General features: G+C 40.7%; 1 protein-coding gene across 1 annotated transcript in view; it reads left to right on the forward strand.

The window, feature by feature from the left end:
• Positions 1-13,596, forward strand: part of kremen1 (kringle containing transmembrane protein 1) — a 45,620-nt gene extending 32,024 nt beyond the window's left edge. Inside the window, exons 4-9 of the mRNA XM_010787370.1 lie at positions 3,056-3,180; positions 5,846-5,999; positions 7,206-7,538; positions 10,906-11,145; positions 11,721-11,805; positions 13,179-13,596. Of these exons, the coding sequence (XP_010785672.1) occupies positions 3,056-3,180; positions 5,846-5,999; positions 7,206-7,538; positions 10,906-11,145; positions 11,721-11,805; positions 13,179-13,338 (1,097 nt within the window). The 3' untranslated portion in view covers positions 13,339-13,596. The remainder of the gene's footprint in view (positions 1-3,055; positions 3,181-5,845; positions 6,000-7,205; positions 7,539-10,905; positions 11,146-11,720; positions 11,806-13,178) is intronic.
• Positions 13,597-19,825: the final 6,229 nt, after the last annotated feature.

A 19,825-nucleotide genomic window follows, 5' to 3' on the forward strand; every position in this document is an offset into this window, starting at 1 on the left:
CCCCAAACATCCATCCCTGCACACTTCATTGGGGTTAATCCAGTCTATACTTAAGTCACGGATGAGAAGAAACTGCTGTCACAGCACTGTCCTTGAAGTACCTCGAAGATTCTTATTGCTGTCATGTTTACCTTCAACATGTCATATAATCCTGCAAGTGTGCGCCATGGAGTATCGCTAAATGATTCAAACAACCATATACATCCATGTATAACGCTTTGGCACGGTTGGGAACATTGTACATGGTTAATTGCTGGTCTGAGGGAGTCTGAGGACCTTGTCTTGAAATATCGAGCTGTCAAACACAGTTCTGCGCGGCCGTCTCTGGTCGTTTCACTTCAGTCCCCTTTGTCACTTTTCCAGTCGCTGGTGGACATTCTTGTGGACACAATGTCACCCTTTCCCCCTAAAGCCTTTGTGCCTCATTCTTACATAAACAGAAAGAGTTTTCAGCATCCTTTGTGAGTGAGGTTTTCGTGCCAGCCAGACAGTTGACATTGACTCCAAAACAATGCCCGTGTGAGGTCTTTATCAGGGTGGCTTCAGCTCATGATGGCAGTTTTGAGTGGTTCCCCTCTATATCGGGCTGGGTGATATGACAAAAAATATAGACAATTTCCTATCTTGATATCATGATATAGCATGTTTTCTGGTTATTCATTAAATACATCTTCAATTTGAGATAACTACATTTTGAACACATTTTTTTGGGGTGAATTAAACAATGTTCCAATAAAAGATTGTCAGTATTCTCTCCTCCAATAATTTTTTTTGTTGCAAAATGATCGAAACAGTTTAAAGTAAAATTGTTGCAATGCATATTTACAGCTAAACACTGAATGTTGTGTAAAAACAAATGATACATTAAGGAGTATTCCCTTTAAGAAGAGATCATTCCATTGAAAGACGATATATGTTTTTATTAAATTATAGCCCAGCCCTTGATCAACAATTATATTAGAATTATTCAGATTGCATGCTGATCCCTACCATTAGATCTCGAAATGAAATCATGACACGCTTGTAAAATAATCTTGTTTTTCAGTTTTTTTACTGCGTCACTGGAGGGAACCTGCTGATATCAGACGAGCAGCTTTCAATATGCAAATGTATGACAGGAAAAGACACAAAACAACGAAAAAGCTCCAGAGATGTTCAGAGGCGAGACAGAATCAGGGGACACAACGCTCCACGGTCTCTGAGCTTGTTGTCAGACTTTGCAGGATCCACAAAGCGAGACTTGCTCACAGACAGACAGGACATGCTCCTGTGTAATATCTAACTTATGATCACATGCTGTCTTCGTGGGGAGACAGCATCAATGAGTTCTCTTCTAAATGGAGTTTGCATTCATATTTAAATGTGTTACTCAACACAAATATGATCGTTCCAGTTTTTGAGAGTTCGAACAAAATTAAGTATTTGTGTCATATGGATTGGTCGTTGGAAAATGTTACTAATTGTGTGTTTACATGCTGCAAGAATTTAGGAAAAATCACACTTTGAGCTCTGTATGAAAGCAGGTTTGAGTTAAACTGCATACGGGTGTTTTGCTATGTCACATGCTTTTCATTTGTTATGTCTCAGACCAATATTGACAGCTACTTTGGTCACAATCTTTGCTCTTGTCTTTTCCTATTGAGCTTTTTTGTCCCCTACGGTCAGATGGCAGCAATTCCAATTAGACTGAAAATCTTCGGGGGGAGATTCTTCATACTTGCAACGGAAATTGCTTTTGATTGTGGTGTTACTTCCGTTTGTCAAATTTGTTTAAACTCAGAAACGTGGAAATTAAACAAGAGTAAGTCGGTTTGTATCGCAATGAAAAACAAATCCCTCAAGGCTTTTTTGGCACTTCCTAATTATAACGTTGAGTTTAATGCCTTGCATGTTTAATCACTGCTGGATTTCTTTTAAGATTGCTTACTATTTGACGAATACAAAGTGGATGAAAGGAGGCAGGCGGATAATATGATCAGGAAAGGTATCAACATCCACCTTCCATCTGTGTGGTCTGTGATCAATCTGTGATTGTTGGCCTATTTGTGTCAAACATCCCCAGGTCTCGCCTCACAAACATTTTAGAGTTCAGTCATTTTTGATGTGATGGGCTGCAACAAGGGTGAAAACCAAGAGGGTATAAAAAAGTAAAACTCAGAAGTGGAAGTTGATGCTGCTTGCATTGTTTGATGAAAATTAGACCAAAGTTCGACCCGAGTAGAAGTCTGAAACTGAAAACTTTGTAGCATTAATTTGAGCTCATGCGCTAATATCCCTTTTGTTTATTTATTCATTTATTTAACAGGGGCAGTGAACATTAATCAACATTTCTGTAAATATGCCAGAGTTAGCCAAGAGGTTGTTTTTCATCTGTAGTCCCTTTGTGCTCTGAAGGGGTTCAAATGAAACCTGCTTTTAATGTAGATCTAAGGTGTTGGACTTGGCCTTCTTCCAGACTTTGTCATTAGTCAAATACCTTCTGGAAAGGCGCTTCATAAAAAAATAATAAAAAAAACGTTTCTTGGCACATAGAATTGGGGAAATATGATTTGTTCCCGCACACGCAGTCACACATGCAGAAAATGTTAAATCCCGAATCTGATGCAACTTGTGCTCCCTTCTGACACTGTACATTTTCTAGATTCCAGCTCCCTTTTGCTAGGATTCAAAACATCCCTGTCCCTTTCGCCCCTCCTCCCCTCTCTCCCAACTCCTCCTCCTCTTCTCTTTTATTCAGAAGCCAAATTTATGTCTTGGCAAATCACAACAAAACATTCACACAGAGGTTTAAGATTCTTTTTGAGTGTGTCACTGAGGATTGTTCTTTTGTTTGCCTAAATTGTTCAAGTTCTATCATCACAAACATGATGATATAACTGGATGAGGCACATGACTGTTCAAGGCATGCAGGGTATGTTTTGTTTCTTAAAATACAGACCAGAGAACACCCTGATATTCGCACAGGAAATGCTAATAATTAGCGTATTAGACAGATAGCATCTCAGTTGATGTGTGTGACTGATTGTTTTTTCACTCTCCACTTTTCTCCCTACAGTGCCTGGGAACTTGGGCTGCTTCAGAGACAGCGGCGACCCGCCCACTTTGTCCGGCACCAGCGAGACCTCCAACAAACTCACCATCCAGAACTGCATTAGCTTCTGTAGGAAGCAGAGATACAAGGTGAGGAATGCTTAAAGGTCACCTATTATGCAAAATCCACTTTTTCATGTACTTTATACATAAACATGTGTCCCCTCTGTGTAAAGAGACTCTGAAAGTTTCAGAAAAACGATCCTCTCTCTTTTTGTCCTGATCCATTTATATAAAAACCTGTCTGAAAATGAGCTGATCAGATGTTGGCCACTTTATGATGTCATAAAAATGTTTTGGCTTGTGTAACCATTAGCCAATCACCAACCAAGGTAACCCCCGCCCACCTTATGAACCCCTCCCCCCGCACCTTATCACCTGAATCCCCTCCGAAAGCACCATTTGTGTTCTTTTTACCAAATAGTCGCGCATTCATAACCGCAGTTACTTTTCCCACAAAGGGTTCATGAGAACTTAGTTCATCAGAACACTTTAGTTTCTGATGAACAACATACAGATCGCGTTCAACACCGGGAATAAGTTCCTGGGGGTGGATTAGGCTAATTAAGCGCCGCTGACGTCACTTCTTCTTCTCTGCTTTGGGTTTACTGGCAGGCCGCAAACAACTTCACAGCGTATACTGCCCGCCCAAAATCCCCGGCCGGAAGTCCCCGGAGTTGGGGACTGGCCGTCAGTAGAAGCTGCTGGGACTCCCAGCCTTCCGAGAGTAAATCGCCAGAACGCCCGACACCCACCTCCTCATCTCCACCGCTCCCATGTTTTATTTTGTGTTGCCATAAGTTGGTCTCTCTGCGTTTTTGCGCTGAGGCTAATGCAATGCTAATAATGCTAATAAAATGGTGGCTTCACAACACTTTTTTTTGAGTTTTACGGGGCTTGGTTTGCAATCCGCCCAGCCAATCAGAAATATAGCTCTTTTCTCACAAGAGAGCCGCATGAGGTCCCTGCTCTCTAGCAGGGACGGAAAAGGGGGTAAAAAGGTTCTCATGAACTAATTTTAGTTCCGGCTCTTTTTGGTGTGAACGCGACATTTCGGAACTATATCGGAACTAAAGTGGGAAAAGTACTCCGGTGTGAACGTGGCTATTATCTCTCAGAGGGGCGTGGGGAGTGGCTCCTTATTTTCATCTAAAGTAACAGACAGAGAATCAGCACTTTGAAACAGGGATTCTACAATGGGTGATCTGTTTGGTATCTCGAGGCCAAACACTTTAGAGACATGTTTTGTATATATATCTGAGACCTATAATATATTTTATATGAAAAACAGCTATATAATAGGGGGACCTTAAGTAACAAACTCATCCAAGTTTATATCTGAAGTCAGCTTCTGTAGAAGAAGAGATTCAAACGTCTACTGAAATTCAAAATGTGTCCCCCTCATTTTTTCATGAATGAAGAAAAGTGTCCAGGTCAATTGGCCCCGTCTACAATGGACCCGAGCTGGCTCTAGCCATAAGTCAAGGCTTTTATGTAAATCGTCGGGCCATTTTACGGGCAATTTCCTGACAACTATCACAATGGTCCCCAGTGCAGGTCTAGCCCTCTTTATTCAGCCATCAAACTTCCTGTTCGAACCAACCAGCAGATGACAAATCATCACCCCGCAATCAAGGCTGACAGCTGGAAATGAATGGTTATTAGCCCGGTGGGGCCTCCTCCTCAATGCGTTTTTGTCTCTCATCTCTGTATCTGGCATGCCATTGTCCCAACTATAAGCAGTGCCAGGTGTTTCATTTTCTGGTCCCAGGCGATCCGGTTCAGGCTCCGTCTGCATTTGACAGATACTGACAGCCCCCCCCCCCATCTCTCTCAATTCAGCAGATGTTACAGGAAGTGGTGGCAGATTGGCATCGTCTGCCTACCCTTGGACGGTCACCGTTCTTAATGCGCATGCCAAACGTCAATGCTCGGAATCCTGTTTGACTCTTTGGACAAAGAGCATGCCTGATGAGTTATCCATCGCTTGTTTGCTCCTGCCAGAAGTATTCACGTTGGTGTTACTCCATCAGATAGAATAATGCAACAAGGACGTAGCTTGATACATCTTGGTGCGAGCACGGGCTCCATACATTCCTATCCCATGGCATAATACGTAGAGTGGGAAATGATGCAGTACCTTCAATTGTGTGGATTCTAAAATTGGACAATGGTGTCCTTTTTAATGAGGGACAATAGCTCTTTTGAGAACAAGAAGCCAGTAGTGTCGAGGTCAAGATTGTGTGAAGGTTTTTTGACGTTTCGCATTCCTGCTTCAGGAACAGTTTACTAACAGTTTCATTTGAAAGATAGGTAGTCACTATTCATGTTTTATGTTCTGTTTCCATTCTACACCCTGTGTGTTTGAAGGGAGGCTTCTCATTGGCTGAGAGGTTGTTATTATCCAGACTCAGATTAGAGCACCTTGTAATCAGGATAGAAAGAGAAATTAGGGACTTTCATTTCAAAAGAGAAGGAGCTCCATGCAGTGAAGTGAGTGTTAACACAAATAAAACTATGCAAATAATTTAATTTAACAATGTTATTTAATACACATTTTTAAAAAGAATATTCAAAATCGTCATGTTCCCAGCTAAAAGTTTGTTCCCTCAGCAGTAAATGTTTTCCTTGCGTTTTCCTCGCCGGCCCCCATTCCAAATGGATGTATAATGAATAGCTTTATGGAAAGTGTTGCCCAACGTTTGTTTTGAATTTCTGAGGCAATGATTTGCATAACTCCTTTTGTGTTTTGCAGCTCGCCGGCATGGAGTCAGGATATGCTTGTTTCTGTGGCAACGAAGTGGAACAGCGTGACCACGGCGAGTCGCCTAGCATGGAGTGTAACCATGTTTGCTTCGGAGAACACACACAGCCCTGCGGGGGGGACGGCTGGGTCATCATCTTTGACAGTAAGTCTGGGGGGGGACATAACAACTTTGATTTTAAGATTTCTAGGGTAATATAAGTTACAAAATACATTTGTATCTGTGGTAATAACCCCTGCTGGGAGGGAACTTGTCCTTAGGTTTGTCATCTTAACCTTCCACCTTCTTCCTTCAAATGCTTTCTTTAATTAAGGATTCAGTTTGCCTCCAGAAGGCCCAGAAATAAATGTCCTTGTCACCAACAGCCCTCCTTTCCTCACACACAGTTGTGATCTATAGTCTTCCACAAGACTCTACATTGACACAATGTATTGTAAAATATTGGACATGTTTAGTACCCGTTGAATGAAAAGTCAAATGTTGAAAATGAAAACCTTTGTCTCCCCCCGCACCTTCACCGTCACTATTATAGACACCCTGGTACACACATGAAGCTGCTTTGCCTGATGCTGATTTTAATGATTGATTGAACCACAGCAATATTGTTTTAGAGTTTTTATATGTTTAACTGCTATGCCTGTCATCTTTGCTCTATGTGTTTGTGTTGTCTCCTGGGTTCTGGAGTGCCCGGAGTCTGTCTTTTTATTTTTTTTCCCTCCGAAACCCCATCCCCTCAGGAAGCCTTTTGCCTCCTGTCAGGTCATCATTGTAAATAAGAATTTGTTCTTAATTGATTTTCCTGGATAAATAAAGGTTCTACTACTACTACTACAAATCTTTTTAATTTGAGTAACATTTTGAATGTTTTAGGAACGTCATTACAAGCTATCGTACCTTTTCACTCCTAATACCAACTCTTGTTCCTTAACTCATGTAATTGGCAACCAACTTAAACAAATTCAGAAATACAGACCTCAAATTGTGCATAGTTTCAGAGGCAACAACTGTTGCCTGCCTGTACCAAATACTGATCCAATACCTCTCTCTTTCCCAAATTGAAAATCTTCACACCTCACTTAATGGAACTCATTGCGATTTTGATGTAAGGCAAAATGAGGTGACTCATTGCTTTAAAATAGCATTGTCAAATAAACTGTATTTAATGTGGATCAGTCACATCATGAGTCATTCAAGTAATGTTTAGGGACGATGCCAATCGTAACGGATTCATTCTGTTACCGAGGCTCTCATGTGACCAACGGAAACCCGGTATCCAGTTTGTTGACCAATCTCAAAAGCTTCTAAATGTTGACACGGTCGTATTTTATCTAGTTTTTCTCTTTCTTCCAGCTCGTGTGGGGGCCTGTGGTGGAAACTACTCCTCTCCATCCGGAGTGATCTACTCCCCTGATTTCCCAGACAAGTACGGGGCTGGCCGAGTTTGCTACTGGACCATCCACGTCCCTGGAGCCTACGCCATCCTCTTCAACTTCACTTTCTTTGAAATCTCCGACCAGACGGACATGGTGGAGCTCCTTGACGGCAACAACAACCAGGTGTTGGCGCGCTTCGACTGGCGCAGCCCTCCGAGGGAGCTAGTGAACGTCACAGGAGACTATGTCATTCTGTACTTCTACTCTGACCGCACCAACCAGGCCCAGGGATTTGCTCTGCTTTACCAAGGTAGGACTTTGACTTTTTGTATATTCAATGAGAATGATTGCATCGAAGGACAAATGTTGTAAAATGTCTCCAATATCTTTTCTAATGTATGATTAGAGTTATAGCCAACATCCTGAACTACAGTGCTCATTTGCATAATCAGGTGCGTGCGGACAAGCCTCCTCCATGATGGCGTTTTGCAAGGCAGCCCTGGTTTCAAGGACTACCGCCTTTTAGCTGTGGTGAGGCAGTTGTCACGCCACTGGCAGGCCCTCTTCTCTTTCCATTTGCTAGTCAATGTCTCACAGCCCCGGGGTGATCCTGCATATTTAAATAATGTTTTGTTTTTCTAGGAACTCACTCTCTTATCAAGCAGCGGCAGGCTGCTTTGCTGCTCCAGAGCGCTCCTTGGTGAATTGCACCGCGAGTTCTTATGCCACCTACATACAAAATACTTGATTCATCGGGCCTTACGATAACGTGATTCCACTGTAGAGCAGACATGCAGCTGGGGGACTAAAAGCTCTCAGAAAGTTCAAGACCTCACAGAAAATAATGGTTTTCATCTCCCCCAACTACTCTTTAGAATGTAGAAAAGTGAATGGTAAAAAAAGTAAAGCTGTTCTCTGTTGTATTGCTATATGTCATCTCATAATGAGCCTGACTGCACCAACAATGATTTAATAGACTCATTTCTGGAGGCATGAGAGGAGCACACCGTGATATCATTCAGTGTAGGTGACATTCAAGCTCACAGCTCGCTACTCTTGGAGGCAATCTGTCCCTGCTCTTTCCCCTCTGCCTTCATTTATAATCCTCTGTCATTTTTCTTGCAGCTAGCATTACAGTAAAAACAATATTGGAAGGTCAAAATCCGCTGACCTCTGGACAGCACGATCCCGTCTGCTCTCGTCTTGGTTCTTGTTTTACGTGAGGCATAGTGTAGCAATAAATGGAATCTGTGACATGATATGAGAAAAAGGTCACCTCCTGTAATAGGGTTGATTTTTCTCAGCGAGATAGAGATAAGAACACAGACTGTAGTGACCTGGGTGCAGAAACAAATAACATAAACAGGAAGACAACAGTTTGACAAAGTTAAAGTATACACACTTAATATAGCTCATATCTATTTTATGGCAAGTTTAGCAGTCGAAGCAGTCATTTGAAAATAAACGCTCTCAGTTGAAGAATGGTATTTCTTTTGCAAATGGGAAACATGTGGGAAGTTCTGGGAACATCACTGTCAGGTTGAACAGTAATGTGTTAAGAACACTCATTAAATCACAATGAGTTGAGGCAGAGCAGCTGGAGTACGTCAAAGGGAGAACCAGTAAACATTTGTTTAGCTTTTATCTCTCATAACTCCGCTAAATAGAAGCAGTGATTAGCCTTAGGGTGTTTTGTGAATGTGAATCAAAGCTGAGAATTACAATTATTTGTATTTGTACTCATCAATTGTGATTTTGTTCCCACTCAATTCAAAGAGACACAAACCTAAGATTGAGGCACATTTTAAAAGCTTAATTTATTTCTAACTGATACATTTCTGAGATGTTTTTCTCAAACAAAGCGTACTGCAAATGAACATTTAGGAAAAGATAATGAAAGAGTGAAGTGCAACATGCCACAGTTTGTTTCTCAGAAGCAAGAACATTCTCAAGTAACACAGTGATTTTAAATAAATCACGTCTGTATTTAGGAGAAGTAAATGAAAGGCAGAGTTGATTTTATTTATATATTGCTTTCCTCCGGGAACTCATAAATGAGTCGAAATAGTTCAGGCTCTCTGGCACTGCTGCTTTATGAACAAACTGTGCCACATCTGGCGCTGTAAGCAGCTTAAAACAAACATAATTTATTGCAAACAGTTCTTTGAATAATGTATGGGGGGGGGGCATAGAAGCTCTCACCACACCGCATGTTTACAGCACACATGAGTGTTTTTGCAAAGTCGATCTGTTTCTTTACAAACGCATGAAATATTCACTCGTGACTGCCGTGTTAGCTTTCAACGACACGATCAGCGTGATGTGTCCTATTACTGCGTGCCTGCTAAACAGCACACTTTACCCTCAGGAGTAATTAAAGGGGCGTTAAGTGATACGTGTCCTCAACTTGTAGAAATGACATGGCAGAGCTTTTCCACATCTGGGTCTCCGGCACAGCATACATTGCTCGCCTAACTGGAGCTGGGAAAGCCTGGATATAATAGAAGAAGAAGAGGAGGTATATCAGATCCTTAACAGTACTCTAATATGGCTGGAATTAAGTAGGAATACAGGATTAATAAAAAGATAGAAAGAATAACTTAATGAAGATGACAAAGATTAACGATAAAGTTGTTTCAGTAATGGAGGTGGATCTTAGCCTCTTCCATATCTCAGAACTTATTTCCAACCCATTCCTTATGTTATATGCTTATCTATTCATGGTTATGCAAATGACTATGAGCGAAATAAAGACTTTGGGGAGAATTCACAAAAGATATGGTGGTAAGGATATTACAGCGCAAACATGCACATACAGTTGTGTAGTTTTGCAGTATTGCCCTTATCTCAAAGTGCTTTACAACAAATAAAACACTTTAAAAGCATTTAAATATACAACTGAAACGTGTCTTTAAAATGACATTTAAATACATACATTTAATTAAATATAAAAGGAGCTTTATCATTTATTTATATGCCACAACTGCATCCCGTGCATCCTAAAATAAATGTGTTTTTTGCTTCCATATAAATGTGCTTTAGTAACCACCAACTATATTTCACTGTAACCGTGTGAATTTCAATGTTGTATTTATCCAATTGCCAAATATCTTAAGTGTTGTGATCACTTTTTTTTTGTGTTATTTTTGCTTTGGATTGGAGGGACATTTGTGCACAACTCTGATGAGATGAGCAAAATGTCACGGCACATTGATTTTTGCCACAGGTCGACTAATCTGTAGCTTTTCATGAACTGTGTCAACAATGTCATTCCGTGTTTGAATATATCATTTTGTCCTCTGCTTTAAAAACTCTATCAGTTATTACCTTAGAAGCTCACTGAAGCACTGAGATAATTGTGTCATTTTACTAAGATCCAGTTCTAAATATAGGGGGAAACTTAAAAAAAAACGCCATAATAAGAATTCTACTAAGAACTTTAGTAGAATTTCATCACTAAAACCAACTCTTTGCATGTGTAAGCTTTGTGAGTACAGCCACAGATCTCTTGCACAGGAGAAGGTGGAAACCAAAAGCAGATCTACAGCGAGAATACTGAACGTACATTGAATGGAACACCGCTCCAAATAAATGATAATGTTGCACTGCGTCTGCTTGAAGTTAACAACATCTACTATGAGAACCTGTCCAAATGACCTCACTTTTTATCTCCCCAGCACTGAGAAGCCAAGACACCAGAGCAATGGAGGGCGAAGGAGGTGAGGATGATGAAGCGGAGGACGTCTCGAGCACGGCGGGGCCGCAGCTAGCTGGCGGCGTCACAGAGAGGTCCAACAGCACCTCCAACGGACGCTCCTCCCAGATCCTCTACGTGATCACGTCCAGCCCCGGGAAACCGGAGCACAACATGCCAGGTCAGTGGGCTGGACGCGGCGAGACCACCAGCCACAGCGCTAGTATGTTAACAACCACCATACACTGCACCTCTCTCTACCTCTGCAGGGATGTTGCGGCAGGTCTCTTGGAGCTCGAGCTTCCAATTTGCATGACCTGGTTTTCTCGGAAAGTATTTAAGAAATCCTCTTAGTTTGATGAGAGGCTTCTGGGAGCTTCTGCCCACACTGACTTCCTGTGATCACACATAGATGTAATTCTACTTGACGCTTGTTTTTCCTGTCAATGACTCACAACTGAAGTTACTTTGGGTCTCCCTGCTGATCACAAACAGGCGTCTTGTCAAAGCTGCGCAGGGTGGACTGATGTGTTCAGGGCTTTTCTCTTTTCCTCAAATATCACTCTTTCCAAACTCTGAGCGCTCTGTCTCCCAGGGGCGATCTGATGTTCTTCTCAACAAATGCAAAGTGCATCACTATTTCTTGACACATTTCTGGCTGAACGCTGCTCACAGGTGTGCCTGCAGCGCTGTTTGAATAATCTTTGGCTTTTCAGTCTGCTTTACTTCCTTTTCATTACCGTGGTGATGCATCTGATTGATCTGATTGATTTTAACGGTGTTGCTCCCTCTCCGCAGTGTGGACCATTTACGCTCTGGCAGCTCTCCTCATTCTGACAGTCATCGCCATGGTGGCGAAGCTGCTGCTCCATATGACGGTCAAGTAAGTATTAGGATGTTTCGAGGTGTTCACAATCATCCACGCATCAAATGTGAAAGTAGCATCTGCAGGATTATTCTTCATTCACGTCATATTGGAACATGTGAAAGACGAGGAAGACATTCCCACAGTGGTTACATTTGAATGTGATTCAGTTAAAATGATTGCGTTCTTCATGTTTAGCCAAGGTTCAACCCAGAGCGACTTCCTATGATCACACATGAAAGAAATGTTACATGACGTTTGTTTCTTCCTGTCAGTGATTCATAACTTAAGTTACAGCTAAACAGGGGGAATAAAGTAGCCACAAAGGAAATGGAATCCAAACTACTCTATTGACCATCTTAAGTATTTTTTTGTGTTTGTTTAATCTTTTTCTTTCATCACCTCGATTGGACTCCTTTGTTTCCTTCCGTAACATAGTGACATCCCTACGTAACTCTAAGCAGTTGAGCAATCAGAGGGTTCTGGTTTCAGACAGAGGGTGAAAAGAGGTGCTGCAGCACAGGCAGTGTGAGAAGAATAAAGAGCTTTTTGAACATTAAAGCATGGAGACATGTCACAGTAGAGGCACAAAATACAAATATGAACCTGAAAATTAGCATATCTATGCTATCCCTTTAGGATGTGAAAAGCAAAGCATAAGCTATTATTCCCCAGATGATGATCTAGGGCTGCTCCATTATGGCAAAAATCATAATCTCGATTATTTGGGTCAATAATTTATATCACGATTATTCAAAACGATTATCCATTTACTTTGAAAACATTAATTTATTGGAGAATTTTGTTTTTTAACAGTATGTTTTGAACAGTTGATTACCCTGAACTTTAAGTATAACTCAACTGAAAAACCAATAATAAAAAAAGAATTAAAATGTACTAATGGGTCTCTTGAAACTAAATGAATTTCTGTTACCCAGTTTTTCTTCCCCCTAAATATTAATTTAGTAAACACCAAGAATTTGGAAATATGTTTAAAGCAGAGTTTTTACTACACAGCGATATCTTCCTTTTTCGTTTTTTAACTGAATGACACAATGTTTAATATCATTCCATAGTTTCAGTGATGTCTATTTTACCAACGTAGTAACATTGCTGCTTTTAGGTATAGAAAACTAAGAGTTTAGATTTTGAACATTAATAGTTGGATTCAGTTCGATTAAACATAATAAGTGGAAGATAATGAAGCCTGTTAAAGCATCCACTGCTGTTAATGCCATTAGTCAAAGTTTATTGGAAGCCAGGCATGGAATGACACAGTGACAGTGTGACACCATTTACAAATCCCTGACTTTCCAATATCATCTTTTCTAATTCCTCTGTTTCCCCCTCTCTCGTGCTCTCCTCTTCTCTCTCTCCCTTTCCCCTCTCAGGTCTCAGAACATCCCAACGGTGAGCGGTTCAGACAGCTGCAGTCAGAGCACCGCGTCCTCTGAGCCCTGGATCATCCTGTACCGGCCCTCCACCATCTCCCTCTTCAAGAAAAAGTTAAAGAACCACCACGGCGACCTCAGCCCCCTGGTGGGCAACTAGCTGCGCACCACCACTAACCAAACGCCACCGTCAAACACAACTGCTCTGTACGATGGCCGTCAGGAGCCAGGCCCTCAGACAATGAAACTATAGGAGGCGCTGCGCCAACACGAACAACTGAGTGGCTAATGACAAGTGACTGCTAAGAAATGGCCTTTGAGCCCAAGTGGCCCTCCCACTCTGCTCAGCACAAAAGAGGAGTGGGACAGGCAGGGCTGTCACTGAGTGTGGGGGGCAAAGAGGACGCTCTGACAGAGATACAAGGAAGAAAGTGAGGCTCCATTTCCATCGCCCATGGATGTCCCTTACAGTCAGCATACCTCCTGAAAACCTTCCAAACTGCAGGCTCACCAGAGAAAACACAAGCTGGTGCAGATTAACGGCTTACTGTCTGTTTCGGAAACGGGGAGGTAAACCTCTTCCCGGTGCTTCAGAGTCACAGCCTTCATCAGCAGCAAGAAGAGGATGAAGAAACTTTGATTCACACTTTACAGTTTTGTAACAGCCAAAAACCAGAATCCTCCCATCCCTCAAAGTTATCTATTTATTTGTCTTTTTGAGTCCATATGCAAAGTGCTAATGTGTCCTTTTTGTTGTGCTTCACGTAACAACTAGCTTTCTGAGAAGAGGGAAACGGGATACAGAAACACCATTCTGAAGGTAGATATCACAGCACTTTGGGGATGAATCACTCGCCATCAAAATGAAAAGATCACAGAGCGCTCGCCCACTCAGCACTCATGTGTATTTGCGTATAGAGATAACTAGCGTTGTTCCCCTTGAGTGGGGGTTGGGTGGTGCAGTTTACAGTCAAACTGCCATTTAGGGAGACTTGGGAAGATCTGAGGGCTTTTTCTGCTCGGTTGTGGGTGGGAGTCTTTTCGGTTTGATGGTGTTCAAGTGCCTTAAGGATCTCCTCTTCCCTTGTCTCAGATGCATCACATCTGTTTCGGGTCCCTCACTCGAGTCTTTATAATCAGCGTGGATGTGAAGAGTCTAATTCCAAAATAGGATTTCTACCACTTAAATGTAAAGTAAAGAAAAAATGCTACATCTTGTACAGTGATTGAAAGCATTAAGTATTTTAAAAAATATTCCACTCAACTGAAAACCTCTCCGGATATTTTACATTTTTACTACATGATGGACATGAGGATATATCATAATGAACATTTTAGGATAGAACTCTTCATGTGGAAACGGACATGGCTTTGAAAAAAAAAACATTTGTTTCTAATTTCTTTGTGTGCTCTTATGTGTAGTCTTGGACATTTACTGAACATATTGTTCTTATTAAGTTGTCTTTTAATTACGGGAGGGGGGGTGAATATTGTTGTATATTATGTAATTCAGTGATGATATTTATGTCCGCCCTTTCATTTTGTGTCTCGTCAAGGCATTTGAAAAAAAGTACTTTCTCGTCAACTCCGCCTAAAGGTATAGACTGATGTTTTTCTCCCCTTTTCACAGTGGTACATTTCTTAAATTCTACAAGACTAATATTAAGAATAAGATCAACTTGTATCAACAATAACACAATTAATAATAATAATAATAATAATAATACATTTAATTCCTAAACGCTTTTTCAGGTGCTCAAAGACACTTTACAGTGGTATTAAAAGGAAATAAAATAAAATGTAAAAAGTTAAATTTAAATATTAAAACAAAAACACAACATTATTCACACATTAAAATTACACATACGTAAGCCTGAATACACACATGTACAATCAACCTAGTATAGACTATAAGAGGTGGCCGAGCGAAAGGGCTGCCAGTGTTCCGGCTTGGGGGGGGCAGTTAGGGGATACAGTTAAGGACACCTCAGCATTACCACAAAGCCTAACTGACACCTCTCCAGCTTGACACAACTGACACTTAGACGCTTTTATCCAAAGCGACTTACATACTCAATACAGCTACCATTCAACACTCCGTATTTTTGGTTCGATCGAGTCTTGAACCTGAGACCCTTCGGTTTCCAAGCCAAGTCCCTACTGCCACCCAGGATTCTGTATTGACACATTCTAGTATTAGGAGCAGTGGGCAGCCATTATGTATGGTTAGGGGACGGTGCCTTTTTCAGGGGCACCTTGCTACTACTTAGGCATTCTGGGACTCGAATCGGTGACCATCCTGTTCCCATGCCAAGTCCCTACGGCTTGGGCCACCAACGCTCTTGAACTTGCTTGATATCAAGCCAAATTATTTTAACGCAAACAATATCCCCAGACAGAAATATAACCAAAATCCCCCCGTGCACTAGCTGTCCTAGCTGTCACGATTTTCTGTGCATTGCTGTGACATTTCAACTCCTTGTGAAAGGTCAAATGTACAAGCTTGCCATCGTCGTAGGTATGATAGTCACCCCAATCATTCTCTGACAGGATAAATAGAAATTATGTATGTAAACCGCAGCGCACTTAAATTTGCTTCAAATTGCAAGATGAAATAGTACTTATTGAGTTTTCATTCAGTTTCAGTGAAAAAGTACCTGAGCACTTGAGACAAAAGGAGAAACAAAATGCAGCATCACGGGGACATTCAAGTCAGAAAATGTAATGTTTTCCAAGAATCAGAAATCATTTGAAGTCTTTTAAAAAAAAATCTTTTCTTTTGTCAATCACAAGTTTTGTAAAAATATGAGGCTATATTCTCCCTGTCTGCTCAACTGTAACTCATGTTAATTATTGCAAGACAAGAACACATGCCCCTGGGTCTGTGATGTTCAGAGCAGACCATGCGTACAGAGAGGGAGACAAAAAAAAGCCGTAGATGTGAGAGCGATGGGAAATTAATGTGCGTTCTCATCAAACACGAGCTAACGGAATCTGACGGTTAAAATCTAACAAGGGCATATTTGTTTGGACAGCTTGGTGAATTATGCAAACTCCCATCCTCCAGTCAATCGGAAAATTCCACGCTTTCTTCTGAGCGGTGGAAATTGTCTTTTCCCAAACTGTCGTTGACGTGATTGTCGTGTAGTGTTCGATGACATGAAAACCTCACCGGAAGCCCTGTGGGAAATCATCTAGAGGGGCCAAAACATTGTTTTCATGAAATTGTACATAGCAAAAAAAACGTGAAATGTTTAATTTATGCAGTAAATTATTGTTATTTTGTATGTGAATGGGATATATATTTTGTATAAGTGAAGTATCTTTGTAGTTTTATTTAACGTGTCCTGGTTGCAAAATAAACACTGTATGCATGTTTTTTAAACTGGTGTTGTGCTTATTATTGTGTTTATGTTCAATGCTCTTCAAGATGTATGCATGCAAGTGGGATCAAGTGCCAGAGAAGCAGGCCCAGTTCAAGCTAATCCTATTCATAGACTGCAGTGTTTGGATGGTGCAACCTCTACCCTTCTTTTTGTTTCTATGAAGTTAAATATTTATCAGATATGCAAAATTAATCCCAGACTGTTTACACACACACACACACACACACACACACACACACACACACACACACACACACACACACACACAGGATTTAAAGTGCCATGTGTAACCCATTGGTTTCCCTCCAGGATGAGGTCAAGCATGCAACCTGCACATGTTAAAGGGTAGCAGCAGGAGGTCAGCTTTACAACTGGAACACCATGAAAAAAACAAACATGGAAGGACGTGTAACAAGCTGGAACACTCTGGATGTTTGCTATGGATATTTCTTAATTCATAAAAGGTGTTTCTGAGTTTTATTTCAACAAGTGCTCACTCTGTAACTGTTTAAGTCCTTGTTTTGTTTCGGAGGAACAATGTGTGCTATTTAACCATAACCCAAAGACAACTGGCATTGCAACTCTATGCAAAAGTAAAGGGATTCTGACAAATGTGTGCACGTGCTTCCACACAGCTTCCTGTAGATGTGCATGTGCAACAACAAAGGCTCACTTTGGGTCAAAAACACAAAGTTTAAACTGGTTAAGTTTCCCTTAAAATGCTGTAAGACATCCAATAATTACAAATATTGTGCCCTGTGAATCTCCGAAGCTTCTGATTGAGTCTTTGAGAACTTTATTATTTAATAATCCTATACATGCTCTCAGAAGGTGAGGTCACAAATCAATAAGTCTCTCGGCGGCCATCTTCACCTGTGACTGAATAATATAATCAATATAATAATAATACCATAATATTGTAACAATTTACAGGTAGTGTATAAACCTGTTCAAGTACATTATAAGTTCTACCAAGCTTGATGCATTTTATGGAAAGTAGTTCAAACCACTTTTTTAGTGTGCAGCCTTTGGCACTTCAGTACATGATGTTCTCCAGAAGAGCAACCAAGAGGGCACTTATGCTGGCTTTTTTTCAAATATGGGGACACTGTAATGCTACACTTGGCTTCAGGTTATTGGCAAATGCAATAGTTTCATCGTTTTACCATAACCACACACATCCAAGCACAAACAAGAGTAACTGATCCTCTTACTCCCTCTATTGGTGACAATGTTTGAGCACATTTCCTCAAAAGCATCCTAACAGTGATTCTTGATAACAGTTGTTGCTCCTTTGTGTAGTAAATGACCTTCATTAGCCACAAATAGGCCAACAAATGGTGGATGAACGCTTTAGTTTGAGACACTCTAGGTTACAAAGATTTCTTAACTGAGGTTTTGTGGGATCTCCTAAAGAAATGCTGGCATCCATAACCACAGAGAGAAATTAAATCTTTGTGGCCGTCCACTTAACCTCAAAATGTGTTTTTTTTTCTCAATAGCAATTGTGTGTGCTGTAACATTAATCCAAAGCTAGGCTTGGTGCATAATCACCACTCCTCTAGGTCCATGTGAAAAAGCCTACCTTCCCATAGGCAAGGAAAAGAGGGCGATGTAAGTTGATTCCTCTGAACCCAAGTCGACCAGTAATTAAGGCAACAATGGGACAATACATGGCCGTGTCTAGTTACTGTCAGAACGAGAAAGTGAGAAGAATGGAGGACAATACCTGCCCCTTTCTGCACTCAGCATACTGAAGTCAGGTAGATTAGGAGAGAGGGACTGGTAGGAAAAGGGAGCAGGTCTACCCTGATGGGTTTGGAAAGACACTGTGAGAAAGAAGTTTTTTGGCTGTGCAGGAACTTGTCCGTTTGATCCGCGCTGCTCAGCAATAACGTCTATGACCCTGGTGCAATTAAAGCACTTTCATGCCCTTAAGAGGTTTTAGAGTATACGTGCATTGGCATGCTTGAAATGTTCCTTCTATTGTTGTAGTTCAACGCTGCTGAAAGCTGTTTATATACGCTGTCTCTTTACCTCAGCCTTCAGGACAGCGTATTAGTGCTGACAAATAAAAAGAACCATTTAATTAAACAAATCATTTACATGGTAAATATTCCCTCGCTCCTTCTCACAAGGATTTGTTTGGTTTTGTGTCATTGCAAAGTGGATAAGCTTAAACACCAGTGGTAGAACTGTTACCTCCAAAATGACAACAAGTTTACCTTACATCTGTCTAAAACAATATCTACAAAAACAGATTATAACTTTCAGGAAGGATAGATTTACTAAAGGATTGATGTGTTGAATTAGTTTTGGCTCATGTGTAGACTATTTAATAGCCTGTTACAGGCATGGGCGTCACTTTGTATTGCAAAGTGGTGACAGACATTCAGATACAAATGTATTTTACTGGTAACTGTATGCTATGTTATATCTGTGACTATTTTAAGATAATTCAACTGTAAAGTGTGAAGCACTTTGGACTGCAATTCTTGTATGAAAGGTGCTATACAAATCAATCACAGCATATGACTTAAAGCCTGAGCAAATGTAACCAAATGTACATTAATATCTCTAGTATGATGAATATTGTAGCATTTAGACTTCAAGACAATGTCTTTTCACATTTGTGTATCACTTGTGGTCACTTTTATTTTTTTTACTTCGGCCCCTTGTGAAAAATAATATGACTTTTGTATTGTGCCAAAAAACGATTTCTCAGCGATGACAAAAAGAGGAAAACACACAATTGATGCCGTTAAATAAAGGTGTATTTATTCTAAAGAAAAAGCCAAATAGTATCAGTAACACCAAAGGCAGAATGTGCAGAGGCTTCAGAGAGAGAGAGAGAGAGAGAGAGCAGGTTCACTCTGCAGTGGAGCTTCGAGTCTGAGACTCCAGACCAGCTGCTCTGAATCTGGTTGCTCCTGTGATACCTTCAATGAAACACGGAAAATAGTAACAGGCAAAAGCATACCATATCAGAGGCTAGGCACGGGCTGTCACAATGGCCTTTTTGTGGTGTGCTATACTATGAGTTTTTATGACGTGCTATATTAACAATTATTTTAATGACAACCTATACTATGACTATCTTAAAAAATACAAAATGTTTGTGTATTTTTATAGCATAATACTTAGACTTTTGAATGACCTACTTTGTTATCAATACGTTTTTATGAAGAAATATAAAATACATTTTCTATGAGTTACCATGTTATTACTATTTTTGGTGACATTATTCCTTCATTACATACT

Source organism: Notothenia coriiceps, unplaced genomic scaffold, assembly GCF_000735185.1.
Source record: "Notothenia coriiceps isolate Sejong01 unplaced genomic scaffold, NC01 NC01_scaffold00030269, whole genome shotgun sequence".
NCBI classification, from domain to species: Eukaryota; Metazoa; Chordata; class Actinopteri; order Perciformes; family Nototheniidae; genus Notothenia; species Notothenia coriiceps.